The sequence below is a fragment of the Pinus tabuliformis genome, chromosome 1_2, assembly GCF_031772625.1.
Source record: "Pinus tabuliformis cultivar Carrire ecotype Pingquan chromosome 1_2, CPIR1, whole genome shotgun sequence".
NCBI lineage: Eukaryota > Viridiplantae > Streptophyta > Pinopsida > Pinales > Pinaceae > Pinus > Pinus tabuliformis.
Window position 1 is genome coordinate 264,999,543 of NC_142298.1, and position 26,621 is coordinate 265,026,163.

Genomic DNA, 26,621 nt, shown 5'->3' on the forward strand with positions numbered 1-26,621 from the left:
ATTAGGTGTCAGATTTGGAAGGTTGGCACTCATTATCAGAATCCAGTCTTTGAAATTTGAAACAACTTTGTTGTCCAGACAAATGGACTTTATGAAGTTTTACTGTGACAGCACAATTACTGTTAATGTAGAAAAATATAATGTATTCATAGTAATTAACTCTAGAACTCTCTAGCGTCTTTGGTGTTCAACATATAACAGCAAGCTCCTCAATGCTAATATTTGGGGAATCTCATTGATTGAGGACAACTCCAACTTGAAATTACTGAATTTCACATAGGAGGCCAAACTGCCTTCGATCTGCTTGGAGATGCATGCAAATTGAAACTATAAGAACCTCTTAGTAAGTTTATATTCTTCAGTTTATTTGGTTTTGCTTATTTTCCGAGGGTTTGAAAATGGCCTCAGCAGGTTTGAGAGATCAAGACAAATTGGATGGAGCCTCAAATTTTGGCGTCTAGAAAGCCAAAATTTCTCTGTTGTTGGAAGAGAATGGTCTCAAGGACTATGTGACCAATGTGATAGCCATTCCTATAGATCCACAATAGCTTTCAACATACCAGAAGGAAGATGCCAAAACACGGAGGATAATCCTTGATGGAGTCAAGGACCATATAGTTCCACATATTGTTGAGTTGGATACAGCAAAGAAGATGTGGGACGCTATTTTGAAATTATTCCAGGATGCGACCACTAACAGGAAGCTACTTCTCAGAGAAAAGTTGAGGAATACGAAGATGCAGAAGGGAGAAGATGTTACCAATTACCTCACCAGACTTAGATTGGTAAAGGACAAGTTAGCTACAATGGGAGACAAACCAGATGATGACGAGATGGTGTGTATAGCCTTGAATGGCTTTACGAAGCAGTGGGATGTATTTGTCCAAGTGATCAATGGACGAGAACAGTTGCCAGGTTGGGATCGATTATGGAGTGATTTCACCCAAGAGGAGTTGAGACTCAGTCTTGTCAGTGGCAACAGCAATAGAACTCAAAAGAGTGAGGAGCAGCAAGAGAATGTGGCCCTAGTCAACAAATAAAAAGTGAAGAAGATTCCCGCAGAGACCAAACCCAAAGGGTGAGAAGAAGAAGAAGGACTTTTCCAAGGTCAAAGGCTATGACTATCACAAGTTCGACCACCATCTCAGCAATTGCCCGCAATAGAAGAAGAACGAGAAGAAGGGCAAGAAGCAAACAACAGCTTCAGCGAGTGCAGATGAGCTCTCTAGCAAGTTGAATCATGAATTCACATTAATCGCTTACCTATCTAGCTCAACTTCACAGGGTGTCTGGTATATAGATAGTGGGGTGTCATTTCATATAAGAGGAGTTAGAGAGTACTTCTCCAGCTATAAGGAAGAGGGCATCAGATTTCAGATCCAGATGGAGAATAAGTCCAAGTGCAACCTAGTTGCACGAGGGTTGTTCTATTTCAAAGGGAGAATGGCAAGCCAATTCTGATTCATCATGTGTTGCATGTGCCAAGCTTGGGGATGACCTTTATCTTCGTATCTATCCTTCAGGATAAATGGTACAATGTTCCCTTTAGAGTGACGCGGGTGCTATTGAAGCACAAGGATTGGAAATGTCCTATAGCGATTGGAGTTAGGAGTGGTCGGTTGTACAGGTTGCAGATGGACACTCCTAAGGCCCTAGTTAGCAGCAGCAATCCGAGAGATCAGAGAGAGCTATGGCGTAGGAGGATGGGCCATATACATCATGAAGCAATTAGATTGCTTTGTGAGACATCGACAAGTGTTCCAAACGTGAGCATGGAGCATGATGATGTTTGTAGAGGATGTGTGTTGGGGAAGTTTGAGAAAGAAGCTTTTCCAAGGAGTGACACAAGATCACCAGGGATACTAGACTGAGTGCATTCAGATATATGTGGGCCAATTCCTATGAAGTCTCTCAAGGGATATGAGTACTTCGCTACTTTTATAGATGATTTCTCCAAGGAAACCCGAATATACTTCCCAAAGACCAAGGATGAGGTCTTTAGTTGCTTCCACGAGTTCAAGGCTCTAGTGGAGAATGCGACAAGCAAGAAGATCAAGGTTCTTCGGCCAAATAATGGAGGTGAGTACACCAGTAAGGAGTTCCAGGAGTTTTGTACCAGGGCAGGAATCAAGAGAGAGTGGACGGTTCCTTACAACCCACAGCAAAATGGGGTTGTTGAGAGGAAGAATCGCTCTATTTTGGAGGCAATGAGAGTGAGGCTAAATAACCAGGATCTGCCATGCTATTTATGAGTAGAGGCATGCAGTACAACAATTTACATATAGAACAGGGTCCCACATAGAACACTAAGCAAGATGATGCCAAAGGAGGCATTCACAGGGAAGAGGCTAGATGTTAGTCACTTCAGAATATTAGGCAACCTAGCGAATTGTCATATTCCAAGAGACACACATTCGAAGCTAGATCAGACTGCAAAGAGGGGATACTTCGTTGGGTACAACGAAACCTTTGAGGCATATCGGATATTCATTCTAGGGGTCAGGAGGATTATAGTCAAACAAGATGTCAAGTTCCTAGAGGACAAGGCATACAAGAGGTCTAGAGATTTGCCAGCAATTGATGATCAGAGTGAGCGGCCAGCAGAAGCTCCTAGAGTTAAGAAGCAGGATCAGAGGAAGCAGAGTACGAGTATAGTGACTAGTACGAGCACTAGCTCAGGTGTAAGTGTTCCTAAAAGTTCGTTGAGTAGGGACCAACAAATGCAGTAGATCAGGGAGATGCATCAAGAGGATATAGAGGTGGATATTTCTAACTCCATTGTTGGCAAGAGAAATAGTGAGGTTCAGAGACACTAAGGGATGCTCAGGAGTTTGTGGGGACTCCTAGGACGGGCAAGGGAGAGTAGAGACAAACAGAGAGATACACTTGCTACATGGCATTAGTCAGTTTGCTAGTTGATAGCGAGCCTTCCAGCTATCAGGAGGCCGCACAGCAACAGGTGTGGTAGGATGCGATGGTTGAGGAGTATACTATGAAAATTTCTGAATCTAACACATCAGAAACCCCTACTGCAATGTCTGCTTTACTATCTCTTACTTGTTCTTTAATTTAACAAGTTATTTAAATGCATAAATATCGAAGTAAACGCAAATGCAACCTTCACAGATATACAAATCATGCACTAAAGTAAACAGAAACAATAACAGAAGGGACACCGTTATTTTTGGACAATCGTCCCCGAAAAAACCCAATTCGGGAAAATCGGTGCAGCATATATGAGGGTTTTATTATTAAGTAGATTTCTAAATACTAGGGTGCCAAAAAAGGCTCACCCTTCAAAGAATATCCTTGGCAGTAGTACCTCTATCCGGAGACAGATATTCCGGAAAATTAGCAACCAGATGAACAATCCCACAGTGGCTCTGGTTGTTCCTTGTGCTGGATAGCGAAAGCTGCTCCAAGCACTCCTCTAGAACTGCGTCACCCTTCCTCGGCTCTACGTCAGCTGATCAGCTCCCAGTCTGCCCCACAGATACTCCCAGCGCTGCCTTTGAAGCCCTCTTCGGCTTCTGTGTCAGCCTCTACGGCTTTTGTGTCAGCCTCTACAGCTTCTGCGTCAGCCTCTACAGCCCTCTACATCCTCTATGCTAGCCTCCCTAGCCTCTGCGTCAACCCTCCTAGGCTTTATGCTACCTATTCCGGCACTTTACTGCCTCTCTGATATGTATTCTTCAGCCTTGGATCGAAATCCCTTGTTGAACTGCCCCTCACTGCAACTGATTTCTAACTTGGTTTCCTCAGCAAACCCAGCCCCAAAAAATCGAATTCTTGATCTCTCTTGGTGTATCTCCAACTGACCCTCAAGCCTGCTCTTATACTTTTCTTGTTGACGAATCAACGGCCGAGATTAAGTCCCTAATCAATGGCTAAGATTAGAATTGGCTTGATCCTCATCACTTAGAACTTTCTCGCCCATTTTATATTAATACACATTAATATTTTTATTTTCCTAAGTTTAAACTTAAAGACCCATTAAAAATATTAATTATTTTAATATCTCTTCATCTGGGTGGAATTTCTCCAAACTATTTATGGGTCTTGGAGATCTCATGTGCCTTAGCCTCTCCACCAAATTTCATGGCTACAGCACATCCGATGCTACCAAAAATCAGCATATACCTCGATCATGGAGAATGATGTGTGGGAGGTTGTACCAAGATCGACATACAGGGCAGTGGTTGGATGACATTGGATCTTCTATTTCAAGCATGATGCAAATAGCAGCATCGAAAAATACAAGGCAAGGTTCATGGCCAAGGGGTTTTCTCAGAAGGACGGAATAGATTACGAGGAGACATTCGCTCCTACGACCAAGTATTCTTCTATCAGGGACGTAATCTCATTAGCAACACAAATGGGATGGTAGATTCATCAGATGGATGTCAAGACAACGTTCCTAATTGGTGAGTTGAAAGAGGAAGTATACATTGAACAACAGGAGGGCTTTGTCGCACACAGTAGAGAAACCCACGTGTGCAAATTGAAGAGAGCTTTGTACAGGCTCAAGCAAGCTCCTAGGGCGTGGTATGAGCACATTAACATGTACTTGCAAGGCATGGGCTTCATGAAGAGTGAGGCGAACGCGAACTTCTACTACTTGGTGGTGGGGGGTGAGGTTCTCATTCTTGTCTTGAATGTGGATGACTTATTTCTAACAAGTTCACTGCGGCTCATAGAGGAGTGAAAATGGGATCTTGCAGCTAAGTTTGAGACAAAAGACTTGGGTCTTATGCATTGTTTTCTAGGCATGAAGGTGTGACAGACAGATAAGGAGATTTTCCTTGGGCAAGGGAAATATTGCATCAAGATCTTGAGGAGATTCAAGAGGGAGGACTGCACAGCCATGTCTACACCCATGATCACAAATTGGAGGAAGACAAACCCATCCAAGGAAAAAGATGTAGACCCACCTTGTACAGGCAGTTGGTAGGCTCTCTCATGTATTTGGTCAACACCAGGCCAGATATCCTATGTAGTAAACTCTCTCAGTCAGTTCATGGTGGAACCAAAGAGCATGATTGCACAACAACTAAACAGGTGTTGAGATATTTGTACGGCACTATTGAGTATGGGATCGGGTATGCTCGAGGTGATGGTGTCAGGTTGGTTAGATATATTGATGCAGATTGGGTAGGTAACACAGTGGATCGAAAAAGCACTTCAAGGTGTTGCTTCAGCATTGGATTAGGAGTTGTTTCTTGGTACAACAAGAAGCAGAGATCCGTGGCACTGAGTTCTACAGAGGCAAAGTACATAGCAACGAGCATGGCTACGTGCGAGGCTATACGGCTTCAAAAGTTGCTAGTAGCCTTAATTGGTCAAAGGGTTGAGATGACAATGATACACTGCGACAATCAGAGTTTAATATAGTCGTTTAATATAGTCGTTACTTAATAATATTTGTTTTTAATATATTAATAATTAACATCATAATTTAAATATTATTGTTCAAATATAGTCGTTACTTGAAATTATGGTCCCTACATTGCTCTCTATTTAAGCCTTTACCATGGTCTGCCTCTTCATCTGGTCCTGATGATGAACCACACTGGTTGGTTCGAAACACGTCGGCCAAAAATTTCTCTTATGTGATTTCTATCGAAAGACTTTTCTTAATTCATTATGGATCACAGAAGCCTGAATTTAGAAATTTCATTAGGTTGTCAGAGAATCAGGTGTTTCACGACAGGTCCAAGCATATAGACATCAGATACCACTTCATTAGAGATTGTGTGCAAGGCAGGATTGTTCAGCTACAGTATATACCCACAAATGAGGAGTTAGCAGATATACTAGCAAAGGCAATGGGGAAGGCGAGATTCATTTTCTCTAGAGACGAGATGAATGTTATGCAAAACACCTTCCTTGCTAAGGGGAATATTAATTATGTATCTCGGACAGGTGTTCTAGTCTCAGATTGTGTCTATGAGGCTAAGGAACACAATGGATTAATTTTCTCCAATGCCCAGAAAAAGTTTATAAGGAAATTACCTTAATTAGAATTAATTAGTCAGTTTACTAATTTTCCTTAAGTCTAACTTAGGGAAATGGCTTAATTAATCGAGATTAATTGAGGTAAATCGATTTTCCTCTAGTGACTTCTAGAAAAGTCATTTGATGGGGTCAAGATGATCTTAGCCATTGATTGAGATTAGATCATGGTCATTGATTGCTCAACGAAAGATTATAAGAGGAAATAGATGGGCACTTGGAGAACACATAAGATAGATCAGAGACATGGATTTGCAGTGATAGCAAGGGCGCGGTGATAGCGTGAGGGCACCAGCAGATCAAGATTAGCAATGATTGAAGACGGGATCATTGGAGGAAATTCTTCATAGCGATTTCAAGAGTTTGTAGGAGATTGATTTTATGTCAAATCGACTTGCAGAATTGACAGAAATAATTTTCCGAAGGTTTGTTAATTTACGGCAACTAGTTGTAATTTTTCAATCACAGAATTTTGCTGAAGAATAATAAAAATACTCATCTGCAGAACTAGTTTTCTCCACACTAGGGTTTTTCCAGGGACATTTATCTAAAAATATTGGTGTTCATTATTTGTGTGTGTGCAATATTTTTCTCAGTTACTGTGGTTTATTTATTTTCTGTGAAGATGTAGTAGAGTTTCATTCAGTGTTTGGCGCAAAGAAATCGCAGAAGACAAATAATCAATTGATAGGAGAATAATAACATGTGAACTGCAACAGTATTAATATTTCACATTGATAAAACACATCCTTATGCGATGGCACGGAGAGCAGCTGAGGATCGCGCGCAGCCCTAGCTGCTACTGCAGCTCCTAGCGCAAAGCAACATTCGTTGCGCCTCAGTGGCCCTTGCTGCTGAGGTCAGAACAGCAAGAAGAGGAAGGCGAGATCGCAGCTGCAACATTCGGCAGGCAGCTACTGCCCCAGATCGTATTGGCCCTCAGTGGCCTTCTGTTGCTGAGGTTTGAGCAATATGGATCCAACGGAAGATGAAGATCATCATCACACAGATCACCAGCAAGAATCAGAAGTAACAGAAAAAGCTTTTGCTTCCCTCATCTCTGCAATGGGTCCAACAAAGAACAGACCATCAGTTTCAAAGTTTGTTAAAAGAATGGAAGAAATACCAGAAATATCTCTCCCTCCAGCACTCCCAAGAAAAGCAGCACTCTCCCTGGCAGAACGAGGATTAGTAGGGCAGTTTACTGGGTTGTGGCCATCACCCAAGACTGTGCAAAAGTGGGTAGAAAGAAACTAGGTTGCATCAATATCTGGGAAGATCTCAATCAGATTCTGTGGTAGAGGTTACTACACCTTCCACTTCGAAACCAAAGAGGACCGCGATCTGATATTCAGGAACGGTCCATATTTTATGGATACAAGGGGACTGTATCTGAACAGATGGACACCGGACTTTGATCCAGAAATGGATGTCCCAAATGTTGTTCCAGTATGGGTAAGATTGCCGCATCTTCCCCTCCACTGTTGGGGAGATGATTCAGTTAAAGCTATAGGAAACGCAGTCGGGAAATACATAGATAGATGTGAGCCTAAAGAAAACATGCATGCATGCGCCCGAATCTGTGTGGAAGTGGATCTAGGTAAAGGTCTCCCAGAAGCTATCAAAATAAAGTGGATCAGTGGATGCACATACAACAACTGGACTATGAGCAAATCCCCTTCAAATGCAAGGTATGTCATGAATACAGTCATTTTGCAAATAGATGTACAAAAAATAAAGAAAATGAAAGTGAAAAGATTGAGGATCCGGAAAATAAATGGGAACAGGTCAAACGAAAGAAGATAGCCAACAAACAACCAGTCCAGCACTCCTCTCAGCCCACACAATCTGCTGAAGCTCACTCCCTCTCGCCAAAAGTAAACTTAGCTAGCCATAACCCCTTTGATCCACTGCTCCCATCAGATCCCCCATCCCCTGGAGCCAAATCTAGATCTAGATCTAGATCTAGAACCCCGCGCTCCCCAATCCCCCAGCGGTCCCCCCTCTCCCCCAGAGATTCAATTCACCTCTCTCCCCCTCCCTCAGTAGACAGGATATTAACCAGAAAACAAGCTAAAGAAGCATTCCCAAATGCAGAAAACCAAAAAAAAGTTGGAAGAAAGACAAATAAAGAAATAAGGGATGAAGCAGCAGCAAAAGAAATGGCCCTAGGAACACAACAACCCATGGATACTTATCTAGGGAAAAGTACAGGAAATATGGAGAAAAGCCAGCATAAGGGGAAAGGAGCCATGCACCACCCAACAAGTAAATAATGATAATAGTCTCTTGGAACTGCAGAGGAATGGGCACACCTTTTAAGGAAAATGCAACAAGAGACATTTTGACAAAAGAGAACCCAGATATCCTTATGATCCAGGAGACAAAAGTAAACAACCAAGAATTGGAAAATCTTAAAAAAAAGTTCAAGCAATATGAAGGGGAAGCAATCCAGGCAACTAGAGCATCAGGAGGCATATGCACAATCTGGAAAAAAGGAAGGTGGGAATTAATGGGGAAAAAACAGGGCAGCACTGGATTTTAACGGATCTTAGGAGGATCAACACAAAAGAGAAATACAAGGTGATAAATATATATGCCCCCAACCACTATAAGGAGAAAGAACAGTGTTGGGCAACAATTAAGGAAGTATTACAAGAAACACAAGCTGGAAAAATAATTTTAGGAGGAGATTTAAATCTGGTTAGAAGCATAGAGGAAAAGTTTGGAGGAAACTATCAAGCGGATCCATCCAGGAACTCTTTAGAAGAAATAATGGAACAGTATAGCCTTTTGGATATTCCTCCAAATAATGGAAAATATACCTGGAATAACAAGAGAGTGGGTAAAAGTAACATAAAAGAAAGATTGGACAGAATTCTGATCCAAGAAAACATAGCAGCAATGTACAGCTCTATCAAATCCAAAATCATTCACACCACAGCTTCTGATCATAAGCCGATTGTAATAGCAATGGGCAAAATGGAAAACCAAGGCCCACTTCTGATCATAAGCCAATTGTAATAGCAATGGGCAAAATGGAAAACCAAGGCCCACTCCCATTCAGGTACAGCTCAATCTGGGACAGCAGCACAGAAATCAGCGAATTAGTTAAAGCAGCATGGGCACCAAGAATATCAGGCTCACCACAGTACATATGGGAGACAAAATTAAAAAATGTAAGAACCAAGCTAAAGGAATGGGCAAGGTTAAATGAAATTTGAAAAAAAAAAAAAAAAGAGCTACAACAGAAAATGGACAGCATGCAGGCTGAAAAAGAATGTAAAGAAGAAAGCAAGCAAGACTACCTAAAAGAGAAAGAAATATTTTGGGAGATATATAGGGAAAACAGGAAAGAGGAGGAAGAGGCAACACTGAAATCTAGAAGCCTCTGGCTCAAGGCAGGGGACAAGAATACGTCTTTTTTTCACAACAGTATGAAAATCAGAAGAGCTAGAAACCAAATAGAAAAAATACAAGTGGAAAATCAAGAAATCAAAGGAGCAGAAGAAATAAAAAAAAGCAACCCACAAGCACTTCAAAAACTTATTGTCAGCAACGGAGGAAACAGCGGAATATGAAGAAATTTTGCAGCATACAAAGAAGAAAATCAAAAAAGAACAAAACAAAGACATGTGCAAGGACCTCACAGAAGAAGAAATTGTGGAGGCCATTTGGAGCCTGCATCCGGACAAAGCGCCCAGGCCAAACGGATTCACAATAGCCTTCTACAGAAATCATTGGCATACAATCAGAAAGGATTTCTTAAGAATGGCAAAGAATGTTTTAAAAAAAAAATGGGAAGCCACACAAGATCTTCCTATCTTGCTTTGGTTCCAAAGGAAGCAAACCCCTCCACCTTCAATAGGTTCCGGCCCATTTCTCTGTGCAATTCCTCCTACAAGATAATAACAAAAATAGTGGCAAATAGAATAAAGAAAGTGCTGCACTTAATTATCTCAGAAAACCAAGGAGGGTTTGTCCCAAACAGACAAATCATTGACAATGTCATAATAGTTCAGGAAGTTGTCCACTCCAGTATCTTAAAGCAAGAAAAAGGTATGATAATCAAAATAGATATGGCAAACACTTTCGATAGAACCAACCACCCATATCTAATGGTTGTACTTCAGAAACTGGGCTTCTCAAAAGAAATAATAGAAGTGATACAAGAATGCATATCCACTCCCTGGATCGCCCCCCTCATCAATGGAAGACCCAGTGAATTTTTTCAAAGCACAAGAGGCCTCAGGCAAGGCTGCCCTCTATCACCATTTCTCTATATAATAATGGCAGAAACTCTTAGTAGAGCATTGGAAACTCAGAGGAAAGAAAGAACTATCACAGGACTGAGAATAGCAAAAGGAATAAAAACCATAAATCATTCCTTGTTTGCAGATGATACATTGTTGATGGGAGGAGCATCAACAATAATAGCAAGAAGATTCAAAAAAATAATGGATGCATTTCTACAGGTGTCAGGTGGACTTTTGAATAATACAAAATGCAGGATCTATGGGTGGAACATTCCACCGAGAACTATGCAAAGAATTTCCCAAATCATGGAAATCCCAGCACAGGAAAATTGGAATCACTTCCTCTATCTGGGATTACCAATATCAAAAGAGAGCATGAAGGCAGAAATATGGACAAAACAAATTGGGAAAATGCAAGACAGGATAAAGAATTGGGGAATGATGTGGTTAAATATGGCTGGAAGGGTGATATTAATTAAGGCTCTCCTTGCTGCATTACCAATATATCAATATGCTCTAATCATGGCACCAGCAAGTGCCCACAAGCAGATGGAATTAATTCTAAGAAGTTTTCTCTGGCAGGGTGGGAAGCAGGAAAAAAAAAGTTCAGTTTGGTGAGGTGGGAACAAGTAGTGCTACCATATGAACAAGGAGGCTTGTCCATTCGGTTGCCTGGGCTCATGAATGCAACCCTGGGAATGAAAATTGTTTGGAGACTCATAACAGGTAACGAGAGCTGGTGGAAAAAAGCCCTCATAAATAAATATCTGAATGGTTCCAAGGAGAAACTGCTGAATGGAAACATCCCAATAAGACAAAGCACCCAAGTATGGAAGCTAGTCAAAAGAGTCATTCCAATAATGAGAAGTCACATTTCCAAAACTCCAGGGAATGGACAAAAAATATCGATTTGGGAAGACAGAATCATGGGAAAAGACCCATTACAGGATCACCCGGAAATGGATGGCATTCAAGAGTGGATGAGAGGGAAAGGCTTTAATACCTTACATTCAATCTCCCTGTGGAATCAGAAGGAATGGAAGGAATGGAAAAGGCCAGCAATCCCAGCAAACATGGAAGGACAATGGAACAAAATCAAGCAGCATCTAAAGGGGGCAACACCAATTCATCGTGATGAGGAAGACAATTACCTTTGGGACCCAAGTAATGGGCAATATACAGTCAAAACTGGATATAAAATTCTCCAAGATCAAACCAATCAGCAAGATTGGGAACCATGGAAAATAGCATGGAAATCTGAAAGTTTGCCTAAGATAAAAAATTTCATTTGGACGCTATTAAAAGGAAAGATCCTGACTGGCAAAAACCTTAAAAAAAGAGGATTCCAAGGGCCATCAAGATGCCCATTATGCCAGCAGGCAGAAGAAACCATTCAACACTTATTTCAAGACTGTAAATTCTCAAGAGAATGCTAGGAGCAGCTCTTGAGCCCGCTGGAAGTAAATATAGACTATGGTAAACCATTGCCGAAATTTCTCAAAATTCTAGAGAAAGCCTACCCATATGCAACAAAGAAGAAAGTCACAATTATAAGAATCTGGAAATGCATTCCAACAGTCCTATGCTGGCAAATTTGGCTGACTCGGAACAAGTGCATCTTTAAAAACCAAAATCCTAGAATTGGAAAAACATTATCAAAAACATGGGGATTAACTTCAGAAATATTCAATGAAAAAGGAACTGCTCCAACGGATTATAGTATCCTTCAACAAGAAGAAAGAGAATGGCTCAGCAAAGCCATAATAGACAACAATGGTAAAAAGGGACAGAGAAAAGAAAGCTCAGGGAAAAACTGGAAACTGAGAATGACTGAAGAAGAAATTGAAAGTTGGAAAAGACTACAAAATAGATATTGTTTGCAATTTGATGGAGCCTCCAAGAATAATCCTGGAAAGGCAGGAGCAGGTGGGATAATTTTTTATCCAAGTGGGAAAAAAATTGTCACATATGAATGGGGATTGGGACAAATTTCAAATAATAAGGCCGAAGCTTATAGCTTGTTCATGGGGACAAAAATAATTAAAAAAAGAGGAATCCAAAATCCAGTAATCCTAGGAGATTCAGCCATCATAATTGAGGCAATGATCCGAACCAAAAGTCCAAGCAACGAGTTTATGAGTAGAATTATCAAAAGAATAAGAAGGAATTTAGAAGACTCTGGTAGTGTAACTTTCAAACATATACTGAGGCTTCACAATCAGCAGGCGGATCTCCATGCAAATCAAGCAGTGGAGATGAATGAAGGAAGAGTCCGGGAGAACAATGAAGAATACCATCACTCTGTGCCATAAGATCAAAATGAATTTGAAAAGATTAAAGTACTGGGAAAAAGGGACAAAGCAAGATAAATCATGGAGAAAATAAAATAAAATAAAAAATAAAAAAACACAGAAAATCAAAAAACACACAGCCCAAAGAAATCTCAGAAAATCATGGATAGGCAGAGGAAAAAGCAAGGAAAAAAGGATATGCAAATGATCATTGTCAGAAAATGCAATCTAAGTCACAAGGTTCATGAGCAAGCAAAGCACAGCTCAGAAGAAAATCGAGCCAGAGAAGGAAAAAGCACGCAAGTGACAGCTCTCAAGTTCAACGCATGGGGGGATCGTTTCAACTATAAGTTTGGAGGCAAGCCTGCAGCGCATAAGCATCACAGTTCTAAAAGAGAGCGGATAGGAGAGCGAATTGCAATCTGCTGTGAAGTTATTATTTGCCTGAGGCCAGTGACTGGCCCTCGACTCTCCATAGCGCTTCCAGCCCAGCACTCTCGAAGCTCAGTCACTCTTTGGTCAGCAAGAGCAGCTGCTCTCTGCGCAATTCATATCCCCTTCCTCACGCAGGCTTCCACGTGGTCTATATGGCGCGCTCAGCTACCATTCCTCCCTCTAACCTGCTTAACTCCGCCCTCTGTACCTCGTCCACCTGCAATCGCACATCAACTAGCAGCCTTTTTATCTCCCAGCCCTCTGTTTTTGTTTGACAAGCCTCTGCCCATAATTTCGTGGCTCATCCGCTCCTTGCTCCTCTTTGATCAGCCTTTGCCTTCCCTCATCCAGCTCTCATCGCAGAGTTTCAATATCCGCTGCATTTTACCTTCCCCTCTCCATAATCACAGGCCCTCTTTCATATTATCTACCTCAGCGGCAATATCCACAGCTGCACAAAAAGTTCAAAACAGAGGCCATCAAATCAGAGCAACGAAGGATCAAGGGAGCGCAGGCAACTACAGCAAAGCAAGGGGAAACAACAGTCAGATGGAGTTTAACCCCATTAAGAAGGCAACCAGGAACGACTCATGCCCAGCATGCAAAGGAAACAAGGTCATGATACATTGGCTGCAGCAGTCTCTCAAAGATCTAAGAAGTGAAATGAGAATGGAGTATAGCTTTCAGAAGCAAAATATGGCAGCGCAACAACATGAGATAAAGGATTTGAAAACCAAGTGCAAGCATCTGGAGGAAGCAGTAGAATACTACAAGAGCAACACTATGAACAGTGAAGGAGAAAACTCAGTCAACAACAACAACATGACTGAAGCAGCCCAAGAATACTCAGTCAACAAGCCATAAACCCAATGAGAATTTATGTTATGTAAATTTGTTTTCTTAGTAGGTCAATACATCCAGCAGTATCCTAGAATAGTTAAAAGAATCTATGAAGTTTGGAAATTAAGCACAGGAGAAGGGACTGCGCTCTCGTCTCATTGCTTAGTCTACTATCACAATATAGCTGAATGTAATAGGAGCTTGCTCTACACCCTTTTTTGGTAATATATCATCTAACCGATCTTGTTAAAAAAAATAAAAAATAAATAAAAATAAAAATAAAAAAAATTCACATTGATAACCTATTGGAGTGTGCACGCTTTGTCCTATGTGCCCATAACGCCCCCTTCAAAGGGTTTGCTCACTTATTGCAGAGACACCTCACTTGAGTTGTGCATAAATACACAACTCAAACTCTCATTTGTATCATCTCCTCTTGGGATATTTTGTGTTAATTTGGCAGCTCAAGGACAAATACCCTCATTTGGATATCCTTCCTCATCAAAAAAGGCTCCTCCTAGCCCTTGGAAGAATTTAATTTGGTCAAGGAAAAATATATTTTTTGATGTGAAAACCCACAAGTGCACAAAAGTACAGGTTGGCTTTAAAGACAAATTGGGTCTCCTCAAACACCTATAAATACAGAGCATTAGCACCTCATTTGGACACACATCTCACACATTCATTTCTTCTTCTCTTGGAGGTTCATACATCTAAAAAATTGCAGGTCTCTTTCACACGTGCGAGGAGGAGAGAGGAGATTTTGATTGGGCCAAAAATCTGTCTTTGACCAGCACTTTGACCAGCGTTGACTTTTTTAGATTGGGCATAGTTTGACTTGGCATTTTGGACTGTTTTTGGAGGCCGAATTCTTTGGCACAAAGATCAAAGTTTTCTAGGCAGTTTGACTGGAGTTGACCATAGGTTTGACTGCAGACTTTGACCACATACTTTCTCTCTCCGTTGACCGAGTTTGACCGTGGATTTTGGGATTGTTTTGACTGATCTTTGACCAGCTTGGAAGGCCGCATAGACTGGAAGTTTGACCAAGCCTTCTAGAGGACTATTGACCATTGACTTGTGACTGGTTAGGGCATCTTCGACTGCTGTTGACTTTGACCAGATTTGACTTTTGGGCTCATCTCTTGGATTTTTGGATATTGGTTGTTGGAAAGTCAAAGTTGTTGACCTTTGACTCTTGATTGGTGAATTGGATCATTGTATTCTCTTTGCTGAACATTTTATGACAATCTAATAAGAAGAAGAATTTGAAAGGGTTTTCCCCCTTGTGGGATTTTTCCCTGGTCTTTGACCAAATTTGGTGTCTCTTGTTATTGCTCTTGATTGTCTTCTACTGTTCATTGCATTTACTATTCTATCTACAATTGCTATTGATCATTAGAAGATTAAATTGTTTTGAAAGATTGCTAATTGAAGAATAGAATTGGGCTAAAGATTGTAACAGCATAGAAGAGTGGAAAATTAAAATTTTGGATCTCTCTTACAAAGTGTTTTAACTTTTATGCCAAAGGGTGCCTATGTTTTTAACATTTAGTATTCTCTTGTGCTTGGCATTTCTTTCTTCTATGTGTACTTGTATATTTCTTGTGTAGCACACATGTACTTGGGCATTGTTATCACGTGAAAAGGTCCAGTTCCAAGGTAACTAGAAATACTACGCTGTCACCAGATATTACACTTCAGGTTAGTGCTTGCTAACAATAGGGGTTGTCCCTAAATAATTTTGGGAATCAAATTATGATGCAATAAACAGTCAATAACCCTCCAATCAATCATATAGCTCACTGCCCTAAACAAGTTTGTGCACGAAACTGAAAAAACAGTGAGTAAACGATTTAAAGACTGTAAAAATGCATCGAAAATAATGCAATATCTATCGACAATTGAAAGGACTAAATTTAATATAATTATTCTATGAAAAATATGCCAATAAGCAATCAAACGGCTGTAAACTCTGTTTAGATGCAGAAAATGGCATAGTAACTAATACAGAAAATTAATATGGTGCTGGGCATGCAACCCAATGCATTTATATGACAAAACACACTTATGTAAGTGCCAAAAAAAAATTACAGCGGAAAATTTATGGCTGCTTAATGAATATTTTTTATAATTTTTATGAATGTTTATGCACAGAACCAAGAACATAAAGTTTTTCTCTGTTTATGCAACCAAATGAAATTAAAAGAAGCTAATCTTTCAGTAATTTATGTAAAACAGAATGAAAATGACCTAGATGCCTACTTGAATATACCCGGAATGCATGTTATTCAATGTTTGATGTAAAAGTTCGTTGTCGATGAAAAACTAAGAGCATAAAATCCAGTAAACCAATGCCTTTTAATGGAGTCCAAGGGATAGTAAGAAGAGAAAATGAATAGGGTAGAAGATAATTCAAAGCCTATCACTCAAACCCTAGTAAAATCAATATTAAAAAAGAGTCAAAACCTAAGAAAATAAGGGCTCCACACATAAAGAACATGTAGTAAGTCACCAATAAAAATCTCCCTTTATGATCAAAAGTTGTGGACTAAACAAAAACATGACAAGTTTGGATGTAAAAGTGTTGTAGTCTTCCTTTCTGTGTAAAAGTATTGCTCATGTTGTAAAGGTTGTCATACCTATTTGAAAGCACACTTTCTTATGCCCTAGCATGGGCCCCCATCTTATCACACTTTGGCCATGTCACCCCTTATGTCAGCAAGGTACATAAAAATTTTCACCTACATTTATCACCATTGTAAACCCAAGGTCATATGTCAAAAGCTTTGTAACAACAATGTGAGTTAGTGTATTAGGTGTCTTAGACCTTGTGATGGCCAGCCATGACTTGTCCTCTTGGGTTGTGTCCTTGGTCTCTTTGTCCTGTATAGGACTAGGGGATTCTAGATGGATATTGGGGGGACTCATGGTCTTAGAAAAGCCTTGCTTATGTACGAGTGATCACCAATGTATGGGTCAATCCAACCCATGTTAGGGTGCACCTATGTCTTGCCGCATGATTATGAACCATAGAGTCTATATGTGGCCTTGACCTTGGTGCAGTATTCCTCAAACAATTCTCAACATGGCAATCTCATAAAATCAATAGTTTCATGTTTCTTGAGGCGTTCACATTCCCCAATGCAAGTGGTTGCAGAAGTCAAAAAGTCAACCCCATCCCAAAATGCTCAGCTTGATGAGAAGATACCATGCCATGTTGAAATTTTTCCAAACATTGAAGGCATGATGCAGTTACAGGTGGTAAAAGTTGGTCAAATGGTGTGTGGGGCTTCCAACTAGTAAAACAAGGGCGGGACTTGTCAGTTTTCAACATGCATTATGTCGAATTTGGTCTACAGAAAAAGAGGAACAAGACCCATGTCTTAGTTTTCCCATGTTCCTTAGCGCATTAGAGATCTACCAATTGGGCATGATGATGTGGCATAGACAACGATGATGTGGCAACATAGGGCATTATTTGGACAAATGGGGCTAGACCCAGGTGAAATCAAGGAAAATATTAGCAAACCCAGGTGGCAAAAGTGCAAAATTCATCAAGACGTTGGAGAACCAAGCAAAGGAGCACCAAGTTGAGTTGTATTAGCCATTATAACCACTTCTACTAGTCGTTTGAGCTCATTGACTCGTAGTTGGAGCGTCAAAGTGGAATGTTGGAGGCCTTGTGGACCAAAAATTAGCAAAAGGACAAATTTCTAGTTGTTGGAAAGCTAAAAGGTTCCTTCATCAACCAAATGGAGGTCTTCCTCAAATAAATGGGTGGTACTATGGACCAAGTTAAGCCTCATCCAACCATTAGAGTGAGATGTTGAGCATCCAAGGGGGTCGTTGGAATTTTTGGGACATATCTCTTCACTCATTTAGGGTCAAATGCAAGTAAAACCATAGTTTTAAAAATAGGAACCGGGTTTTGAACCAGGCCACCTATCAAGCCGAGGTTCGAACTAAAATTGGAAAAAATCCATAAAAATAATTATTTTTAATGGGGAAAAAATAAATAAAAATAATTTTAAGATTTCAAACCATGATTCCAAGCCATTAGAGACAAAATAGGAGAAGTTTGTTCGTTTGTACACCATGTAAGGGTGCATATATCAAAATGGCACTTAGTGCAATACATATCATCAACAAAATACATAATCAGTGAGCCTCTAAATGGCCTCTAATGTCCAAAAACAATGCTACAAATGAAGGTACTAGGCCATTGGCTTGCTACAAATCACTGATCAACATGATCACTCATCAAACTTCTGCTTGTAATTTATGCTTGTATATCCTTTTCCCTATTGGAGAATGTATCTAGTTTCGGTCTTCATAATTGTCATTTGACTCATGTATGATGTAACTCTTATGTATCTATCAAAAGAAGAAAGAAAATGATAAAGTAAATTTATTTGTGAAGCATGGGTTTCATGCTTAACTCATTTTATCATTAGGTCAAGCCTCCATTGTAGGCTCCTAGGGCTTACATAAGTCAAAGAGTCGTGGTCACATCGTAAGAGACCCTTTTGGGCACTTGTATTGAAGCAAGAAATGATATTTCGTATTTTAGAAGTGTCTAGATGCTCCAATAAATCAAGTCAGCCAGCAAGTTAAAAGTCGGCCTTTATGAGGGCTTGAAAGCCACATGTAAAGGCTATATAAAGACCTCCATTGAAAAGAGGCAAGAAACTCGTATAAGTCTAAGTTTGGGTCTGAGGCTGGGAGGAGGAGCAAAGGTGGAAAGAAGGTTTTCTAGGCCAATGAACGAGGATAGTTCTGTGTAGTACCTAGGGTTACCTCAAATATGAGGTTAAGGAGGTACTATAGTTCATCTCTTGAAGAGTCTTAATTTCGTTGTCCTTGGAGAATTAGTGGAGGAAATTTGGTTGATTGATGGGTGGAAGCAAAGGTCTAAGGTTTGGTCTTGGAAGTCTCCTTTGGTTTGATTCTACAAGAAGAAGTTTTCGTGGGTTTTCTCCTTTTGGAGGGGTTTTCCGGTTCCCTTGGCTTGGAGCCTATTTTTGGTGTCTCTCTCTTATGGTTGTGATCTGTATTGTTTTGGCATTTATTTGATGATGAACATATGCATAATACACAAAGAAGAAGAACTAAATATCACAGATAAATGTGATGTATGGAAAAATGGAATAATAAGTTGCCCTAATCTTTAATTTTCCAAGATGGTATCAGAGCTAAGGACAATGAATCAAGGCAGCTCGAAGATCACAATTTGAATGGCAAAGGGACTGTTTATTCTAGTCTTAAAGGCCAAGCTCCTACAAAGAAATCCAAGCTACAAAAAGAACATGTTTCTGGGCACATTCATAAGTCTACATCTATGCAACTAGGTCGCAGACCTGAACCGAAATTCTTAGAGGAGCAGAGAAGCCTTATTTTGGAGATCTGAAAGGCTAGATCACTAGCCTAGACAAGGTCGAGTTCCTTGTGCTAGAAATCAAAGTTCTGGGCATAAAAGTTTAAGGTCTGAAATAATCTCAAAGATCACAAACCTGTGGAGTTTAGGCCGCACATCTGAAGTGGTTGATTGGAGGGCTAAAAAAGCCTAAACAAAGTGTTGTAGGTACCTATCGAAACAGTGTATAGGATAAGAGGCTAAAGGAGGAAGGCCGCAGCATTTTGGAGAGTTGTTGTAGTAGTTGTGGAAATTTGTAACAAAAATTGGATGCTCTAACCAGTGAGTAAAGCTACAACTAGTCTACTCCGGAAAAGGAAGTCACCTTAAAGAGGATTCTAGACCTCAAATTGCAGATTGATGGCACAAACAAAGACAACAAAATATCTTTCAGATCTCTGTGGTAGAAATACTCATCACCTGGTGGAGGAAACTAGGCCGACTTCTGTGGAAGGCTTTTACGCCTGTTCTAAAAGTTTATTCAATAAGGTGTAAAGCCCTAGTTTGAGATATCTACTCCAGGAAGCAGTCAATATGAAAAGGATATAAGTCCACTGAATGAAAAGACATTTGTCTCAAGAAATATTAGTGTTTGTGCCATAGGGAGCAAGGTTGGAGAAGCATATATTGGCGTTGAAACCAAGATCTGAAGCAATAAGTAACAGATAATCACCTTATGGTGAGCATCTTGTTTTGGAGTTGTTCTTAGGAAGGTCATGACTTCAACGAAAAGAGCAATTGTACCTTTGAAGGCAAACATTGGCTTCGACATCCTTGGAGTTTTTCACTCTTGAAAACAGTAGAATCTAGAAGAAGGATAAGGATGAATTGGAAGGAGTCAAGGACTATATTAGCATCCTCAAGGAGCAGCAAATTTGGCGAGGATCTTGAAGGTAGTCTTGAGAACTCTTGATATCAAGATCTTGTAAAAGGTCCTGCAACAACGTCCAAGTAATCATAGAAGACAAAGGTATGTACTACAAGGTATGTATGATTGTTTAATGAATAAAGGGTCTATATGCATTGGGGTTTTGTTGCATAAGATCTAGGGTTTGTGAATTTTCAAAAGGATTTGGTATCTAGGAATTGGAAACCCTAGATGGGATAGAAAACCATAGCAAGAAGCCCTAACCCTAATCTAGTTTGTTCTCTCATAGAAACTCTAACTTTGTCATCTAGGGTTTGTAAGAAGTATCTAGGTCATAGTAAACCATTGTGAGGAATGAATTGGACAACTCCTAGGAAGTGACATCAAAAACCCTAGAGTTGACCTTTCAATGAAAAATTCAAGGTATTTAGGGTTTGTGTCTAAGAACCCTAGGAATGTATCCTCTAAGGAGACTATGGAAACCCTAGGTTGACTAAATTGTCATCATGCTCTTGTATTTGTATTTTGCTTGGTTGTACTTGTCAGGAAATGTTGGAAGTACATAATGAAAGAAGCAAAATAAGAAGGATGGATAAGCAAGGTAGTCCTTATGCTTGGTAATGATAACCATGATGAAAGGAGGGAACTGAAAGGACCCTGAGAAGACCAATGCTATCAAGGTCATTGAAGGAGTAAGTATACATCATTGTGAGTATGGCATCATAAATAGAAGCATGTGATAGTAGCATATTTTAAGTCTACTTGTTTTGCTTGAAAACATCTAGTCCTAAACATCTAGTCCTTTAAGAATATAAAGCTTGGGAACCATTTTGCATAAGTGTTCATCTATACATTGTCTAACAATATGTTAAAAGAGGTCATTTTGCTAAGGTGGGTCATCATGATCCTATAAGAGTCAAGACTCTTGGAATAAGCATTATGACAAGATCAATATAAAAAGGGATGAAGGAATTGCAAGCCCATTGAAAAATGCATATAGCTAGATGATTGTGTGAAAGATTAAGGAGGCATATTTAAAAGTAACCTTCGGGTAGGATTCATATAATCCTAGAAGAAAGGTTGGTCACATGCATAATGAATCTTTCATTTGATGAAATGATGTCTAAAGTAGACGGAATTGACTTACTCGGGCATGGTTAAGAGTGTTATGACTTTCTCTCTAGAATGTGTATATATTAATGATCAACATCTGGCATAATCTCCAGAAGAAGAATGATAACTTGGTAATCAAGTTGGATCCTTGGACATTATGATATTTGAAGGAAGACTTATGTGGAGATGGACAATGAGGATATTGATGATGAGAGAGTCGTCATGATGTAAGTCTTGTATTTCTGTTTTTGGTTATTTGGTTATTTGATTAACATGTTGTTTTGGTACCTGAAAGGATGTAGCAGGTGCACAGGATGACAGTTGAGGCAAGTTCAACTAAGTGAATCGATTGTTGAGGAAAAGTCAACATTTGGTACTTGGCAACTGTAAAGTCAAGAGGCAATCATCTTGGGATTGATAGGTAGCAGCATGAGAAGATAATCTGAAGGTCAAAAGTTCGAGGATCATTCAAGGAAACTCTGATGAACTTGAAGTCTGGAAAGGCTTGACAGAATGCCTTCATGAATAAAGACAAGATGAAAGTGATGGATGATCTGAAAACTATCATGAGAAGATGGCTTTGTGACCTGTAATACCAGAAAGGGAGCAACTCGGAATAATGAGATGCGGAGGAAACAGGAAGCCATGCAAACTTTGAGGAACTGATAGCTGAATAAAAGACAAGGGAGAAAAACTTGTGGTCGGGAACCTCCTCTAGATTTGAGAGCGAGTAAAAGGAGTTTCCTTGCATAGGAGAAGGATATCCTCCCTGTTTGAGAGGGAGTGATGGCGGATAGTTCTTATCCTTATGAATTAAGCACTAGACCAGGACTAACAATCGTAAGTCTTATGAAGGCCATAAGAAAAGAATGGTGTCTGGAGGATTGAGTAAGCATCTTTGGTTTCCTTAAGGATTGATCATCCAAGAAAGGAAAGGGATCGATACTCCTTGAGGATTTGGAATCCAAGATAGGTAGTAAGTCCCATAGACCGACACTCTTTGAGGATAGGACATGTGTCCAAGACAAGAGTGGGTGAAAAGGACCGATGTTCTTTGAGGATGCAGGGTTGGGAACCCAAGATAAGAATAGTCCTAAAAGGACATACCTCGTGAACAACCGGATGTGGTATGAGCCTTGAGAGGTAGTGCACTATCACACGTAAAGCCTCCCAACATTATGTCTAGCTAGGCCTCAGAGACAATGTTGGTTGATCCTAGTGTTGATGCTTACAAGATGGCTTATCAATCCAACTCTTCTTATGAGAACTTTTCAAATTGAGTATTGTCCTTGTACCGGTTGGTAAATTATGAATACCTCCCTAGTTAAGAGGGAGTGTTGGAGAATGTAACTAGTTTCGGTCTTCATAATTGTCATTTGACTCATGTATGATGTAACTCTTACGTATCTATCAAAAGAAGAAAGAAAATGATAAAAGAAATATATTTGTGAAGCATGGGTTTCATGCTTAAGTCATTTTATCATTAGGCCAAGCCTCCATTGTAGGCTCCTAGGTTTTACAAAAGTCAAAGAGTCATGGTCACATTGTAAGAGACCTTTTTGGGCACTTGTATTAAAGAAAGAAATGTTATTTTGTATTTTAGAAGTGTCTAGGTGCTACAATAAATCAAATCGGCTAGCAAGTTAAAAGTCGGCCTTATGAAGGCTTGAAAACCACATGTAAAGGCTATATAAAGACACCACTTCGACCTCCATTGAAAAGAGACAAGAAACTCGTGTAAGTTTGAATTTGGGTCTACGGCTAGGAGGAGGAGCAAAGGTGGAAAGAAGGTTTTCTAGGCCAACGGAGGAGGATAGTTTCGTGTAGTACCTAGAATTACCTCAGATCTGAGGTTAAGGAGGTACTACGGTTCATCTCTTGAAGAGTCCTAATTTCGTTGTTCTTGGAGAACTAATGGAGGAAATCAGGCTGATTGATGGGTGGAAGCAAAGGTCTAGGGTTTGGTCTTGGAAGTCTTCTTTGATTTGATTCTATAAGAAGTTCTCGTGGGTTTTCCCCTTTTAGAGGGGTTTTGCCCTGGCTTGGAGCCTATTTCTGGTGTCTCTCTCTTATGGTTGTGATTTGTATTGTTTTGGCATTCATTTGTTGATGAACATAAGCATAATAAACAAAGGAGAAGAAGAACTAAATATCACATATAAATGTCATGTATGGAAAATGGAATAATAAGCTACCCTAATCTTTAATTTTCCAACATTCCCTAACCTTCGCCTCCTCAAACTTTTCAAGGTATTATGTCCTAATAGGCCCTATCACACCATTTGGTGCATCACATGGGGTTACTAGGCCTCTTATACCAAGTGTTGTTTCAGCCCATGGATGCCCCACCCCCCCGCATTGGGCATTTGCAATATTTGCACAACATTTTTCCCTCAATAACTTCACAATGAATCCATGTAGCATCTTTGGCTTTGGGGGCCATGGTGGATGGTGAAATTTCAGATTTGAAAGGAAGGAGACCTGCAAATAGAAAAAAAATGCAGCTAATCAAAATGCAAAACCTATGATAAATTTGAAAACAAAAAATAGGCAGAGTTAGTCTATAAAGCCTCCTCCCAAAGATGCCAACTCCACTAGACAACTCCAAACCAGCTCCAAGATGACAAAGAACCTCCAAACTTATTGTTGTTGCGGAACTCTCCAAGCTCCTTTATGCTCACAAAAACTTGAAATGAGAAGTGTGAGGCGAATAGGAGGCCAAGCCTGTTTTTCTAAGTTTAAGAAGCCAAAAATTGCAAGGAAACTGCCAATGGTTTCCTTAGAAACCACCCAAAACCCCAATCTGTGGGCCTATACCACTTTCTGTCTACATTTTAGCTAATCGGGCCGGTTTACAATGGAACCGGCTGGTTTGGAGTCTGGACCAGTTGATACCAATACCAGCTGGTTCATTGGGCCAGTTTGACCACCCTCACGTCACACGTGCTGACCAGCCGGTTTGACTGGTTTTCGGTTCAGACCAGCCAAGTTTTAAAACTATGCCAGTAGTACGATTTGGCCTAAGTCATGACAACACTTATCTAAAGAAAATTATATCCCCCATAGTACAAGAAACAACATCATAAAATCTTTGTTCTTATGATGTGTTATTAGGTCATATCCAAAGTTTATTACTTTCATGACTAGTCAAGAAACCATCACACCACATATAAGCAAGACATATAGACACGAATCGTAATACATCAACTAAAAATATTATGCACAAAGTATCATCTACGAGTGCCCATAACATCGCATCCAAGGTGTAAGGCATAGGAACTAATATCCCATCATAGAGTTAACTAATAGAACTTGTGGATGATGTAAGGCTGGATGAGCATATATCTGATGGAAGAACTGGATTAACAAGTTTGAATAAGCAGATATGAGCAGGATGGTAAAGAGGGGATGGTAATATTCCGCCCACCTGGGTCCAATTCCCCTCGCTATATGTTAGCCCCTCGTGGGCCATCGTGGCTGCACAAACTGGCCAGATGTGGTGATGGAAAAAGTTCCTAGCCTGAGAAACAAGGGCTTTCCGCCTGGACAGCACTCATAGTCCAAGGAAGCATATTCTGAAAAAACAAATTCACACACATTTTTGCTGACAGTAACAATGAAAGGAATGAGCATGGAGCAGAACAATCCGTACGGAATTCAAAACAGAGTCACTCAGATACATAATTGAGTTTAGGATGAATTCACTTGATTGGCTTAGGACAATTGATCAACTCGGAGTCACTCAGATATGCTATTTTCAATGGCGGGCATTACTTCATTAACCAAACCATTGATTTGTTTTCCCAGAACTGGGACTTGACACTACATTTCGTGACCGCACTTATGTAATGTAAGGAAACACAGTATGTTCTGAAAATGAAAGTCACAAGCCACAGACACTTCACCTAGATTCTTATGTCATACAATATTTGCATTATGAAATAATCTCTGAGATTTATGTTTAGGACACAATAATAATTCTTACCTGCTGCATTTTTCGGAGCTGCTCCTGTCAACAGTGAAGTTGTGTGTGTGAGTATAGCCAAGTGATGGTGATGTAGAGGTAGAATAGGCAATGGCCTGCGTACCCGCATGCTAGTGGTGCATCTGCTTCTGGCTAAAAGATGATATGCCACTGTGGTACAGAGAGAATACATGCCCAAACCCATTGCCATAGGCAAGGTCAATATCGATGTAGTATACGCTAGCTAACTAGATGTTTCGCGCAACGGTGATTTTTAATCCAATTCATGCATTGCACTAAGTTGTTAAGGGGAGAACCTATACTTTATTTTGTGAGATATAATTTTATTTTTTTAATTTAGTTATTTAGAAGTTGGACTAAATATAGTCTTAAAGTTTATAGGAAATAAAATTCACCGAGTTGAATTTTTTTTATTTTGGGAAAAATTAGTAATTATGGTATTAAGTCTGCACTCGGTAGTAGTAAAATATTTCGGAAATTTTTAAATTTGGTTTCAAGATGCAAGATTGTTTAAAGAGATCATGAGGGGATTAGTACATTTAACCTGCTACCACGATCATATATAATGCAATAATTGTTATAGTTGTAAGCTCTACAACACTGACCATGTAGCAAAATACTTTTGCAGTATGCAAATATAGTTCAAGAGGAGGATCAATTGACATCTTATCTGAAGGCCCACCAAGAGCGTTGTTGGTTGTGCTTCGGTTTTCATCAGCATTTCTCTAACATTGCAAGTCTACAAGTTGACAATGAATCCCATCAAGCTCATCTTCATGTTGATTCACCTTGGTCTAGAGATTTTGCAATTCTTCGATCAAGAAGAGGATATTAGCGGACTATTGGCAAAGTTGTTGTCGAAGCTCATTAATCTCATTATGATTGTCGACACGAGGGTGAGGGAAAAGGTTACAATGGCTAGAGTAACCAAAGGAAGAGCAAGGGAAGTCTTTGTCTCCATAAGAAGCAAGAGCCCAGAGTTGCAAAGAGCCAAACACGATTGGTAGGGGAGGAGAGGATTGGGTAGGGGAGGCACCTCGCACTAGAAGGCTTGTGGGTACGACACCAGAAAAGAGACCCACAGATAGCGAGAGAGGGGCTAGTCATACTTAGACGACAATTTATAACAGAGATGAAGGCACTAATGAAGAAATACCTATGGTGAGCTTGCAATTTCAGGGGAGCTAAGAACAGAACCGGTAGAGAATTCCTTTTCATATGACCACCTCTGGCCATTGGGAAGGTTTCTTTAAACACACGGGATGGCAAAGAGGCCCCAGGCTCAAAAGTGGAAACAACAACACCTACAATCAAAACTTCTAATTGGACATCCAATGAAATGTGAGTCACCTGTGATGTGCCTGAAGGGAAATTATTCCATCAACTTGCGGAATTGGAGGAGGGA

At 40.1% G+C, this 26,621-nt stretch overlaps 1 protein-coding gene across 4 annotated transcripts in view; it reads right to left on the reverse strand.

Moving 5' to 3' along the window:
* The window catches only part of LOC149205368 (uncharacterized), a 260,188-nt gene extending 234,679 nt beyond the window's left edge, over positions 1–25,509 (reverse strand). For 3 of the 4 annotated variants that reach the window (XM_089393457.1, XM_089393455.1, XM_089393454.1), the window contains exon 1: positions 25,217–25,508. In XM_089393457.1, coding sequence (XP_089249583.1) covers positions 25,217–25,406 — 190 coding nt within the window. In that variant the 5' untranslated portion in view covers positions 25,407–25,508. Of the gene's footprint in view, positions 1–25,216 lie in introns of all 4 variants that reach the window. The other variant, XM_089393456.1, reaches the window with a different exon arrangement.
* Positions 25,510–26,621: the final 1,112 nt, after the last annotated feature.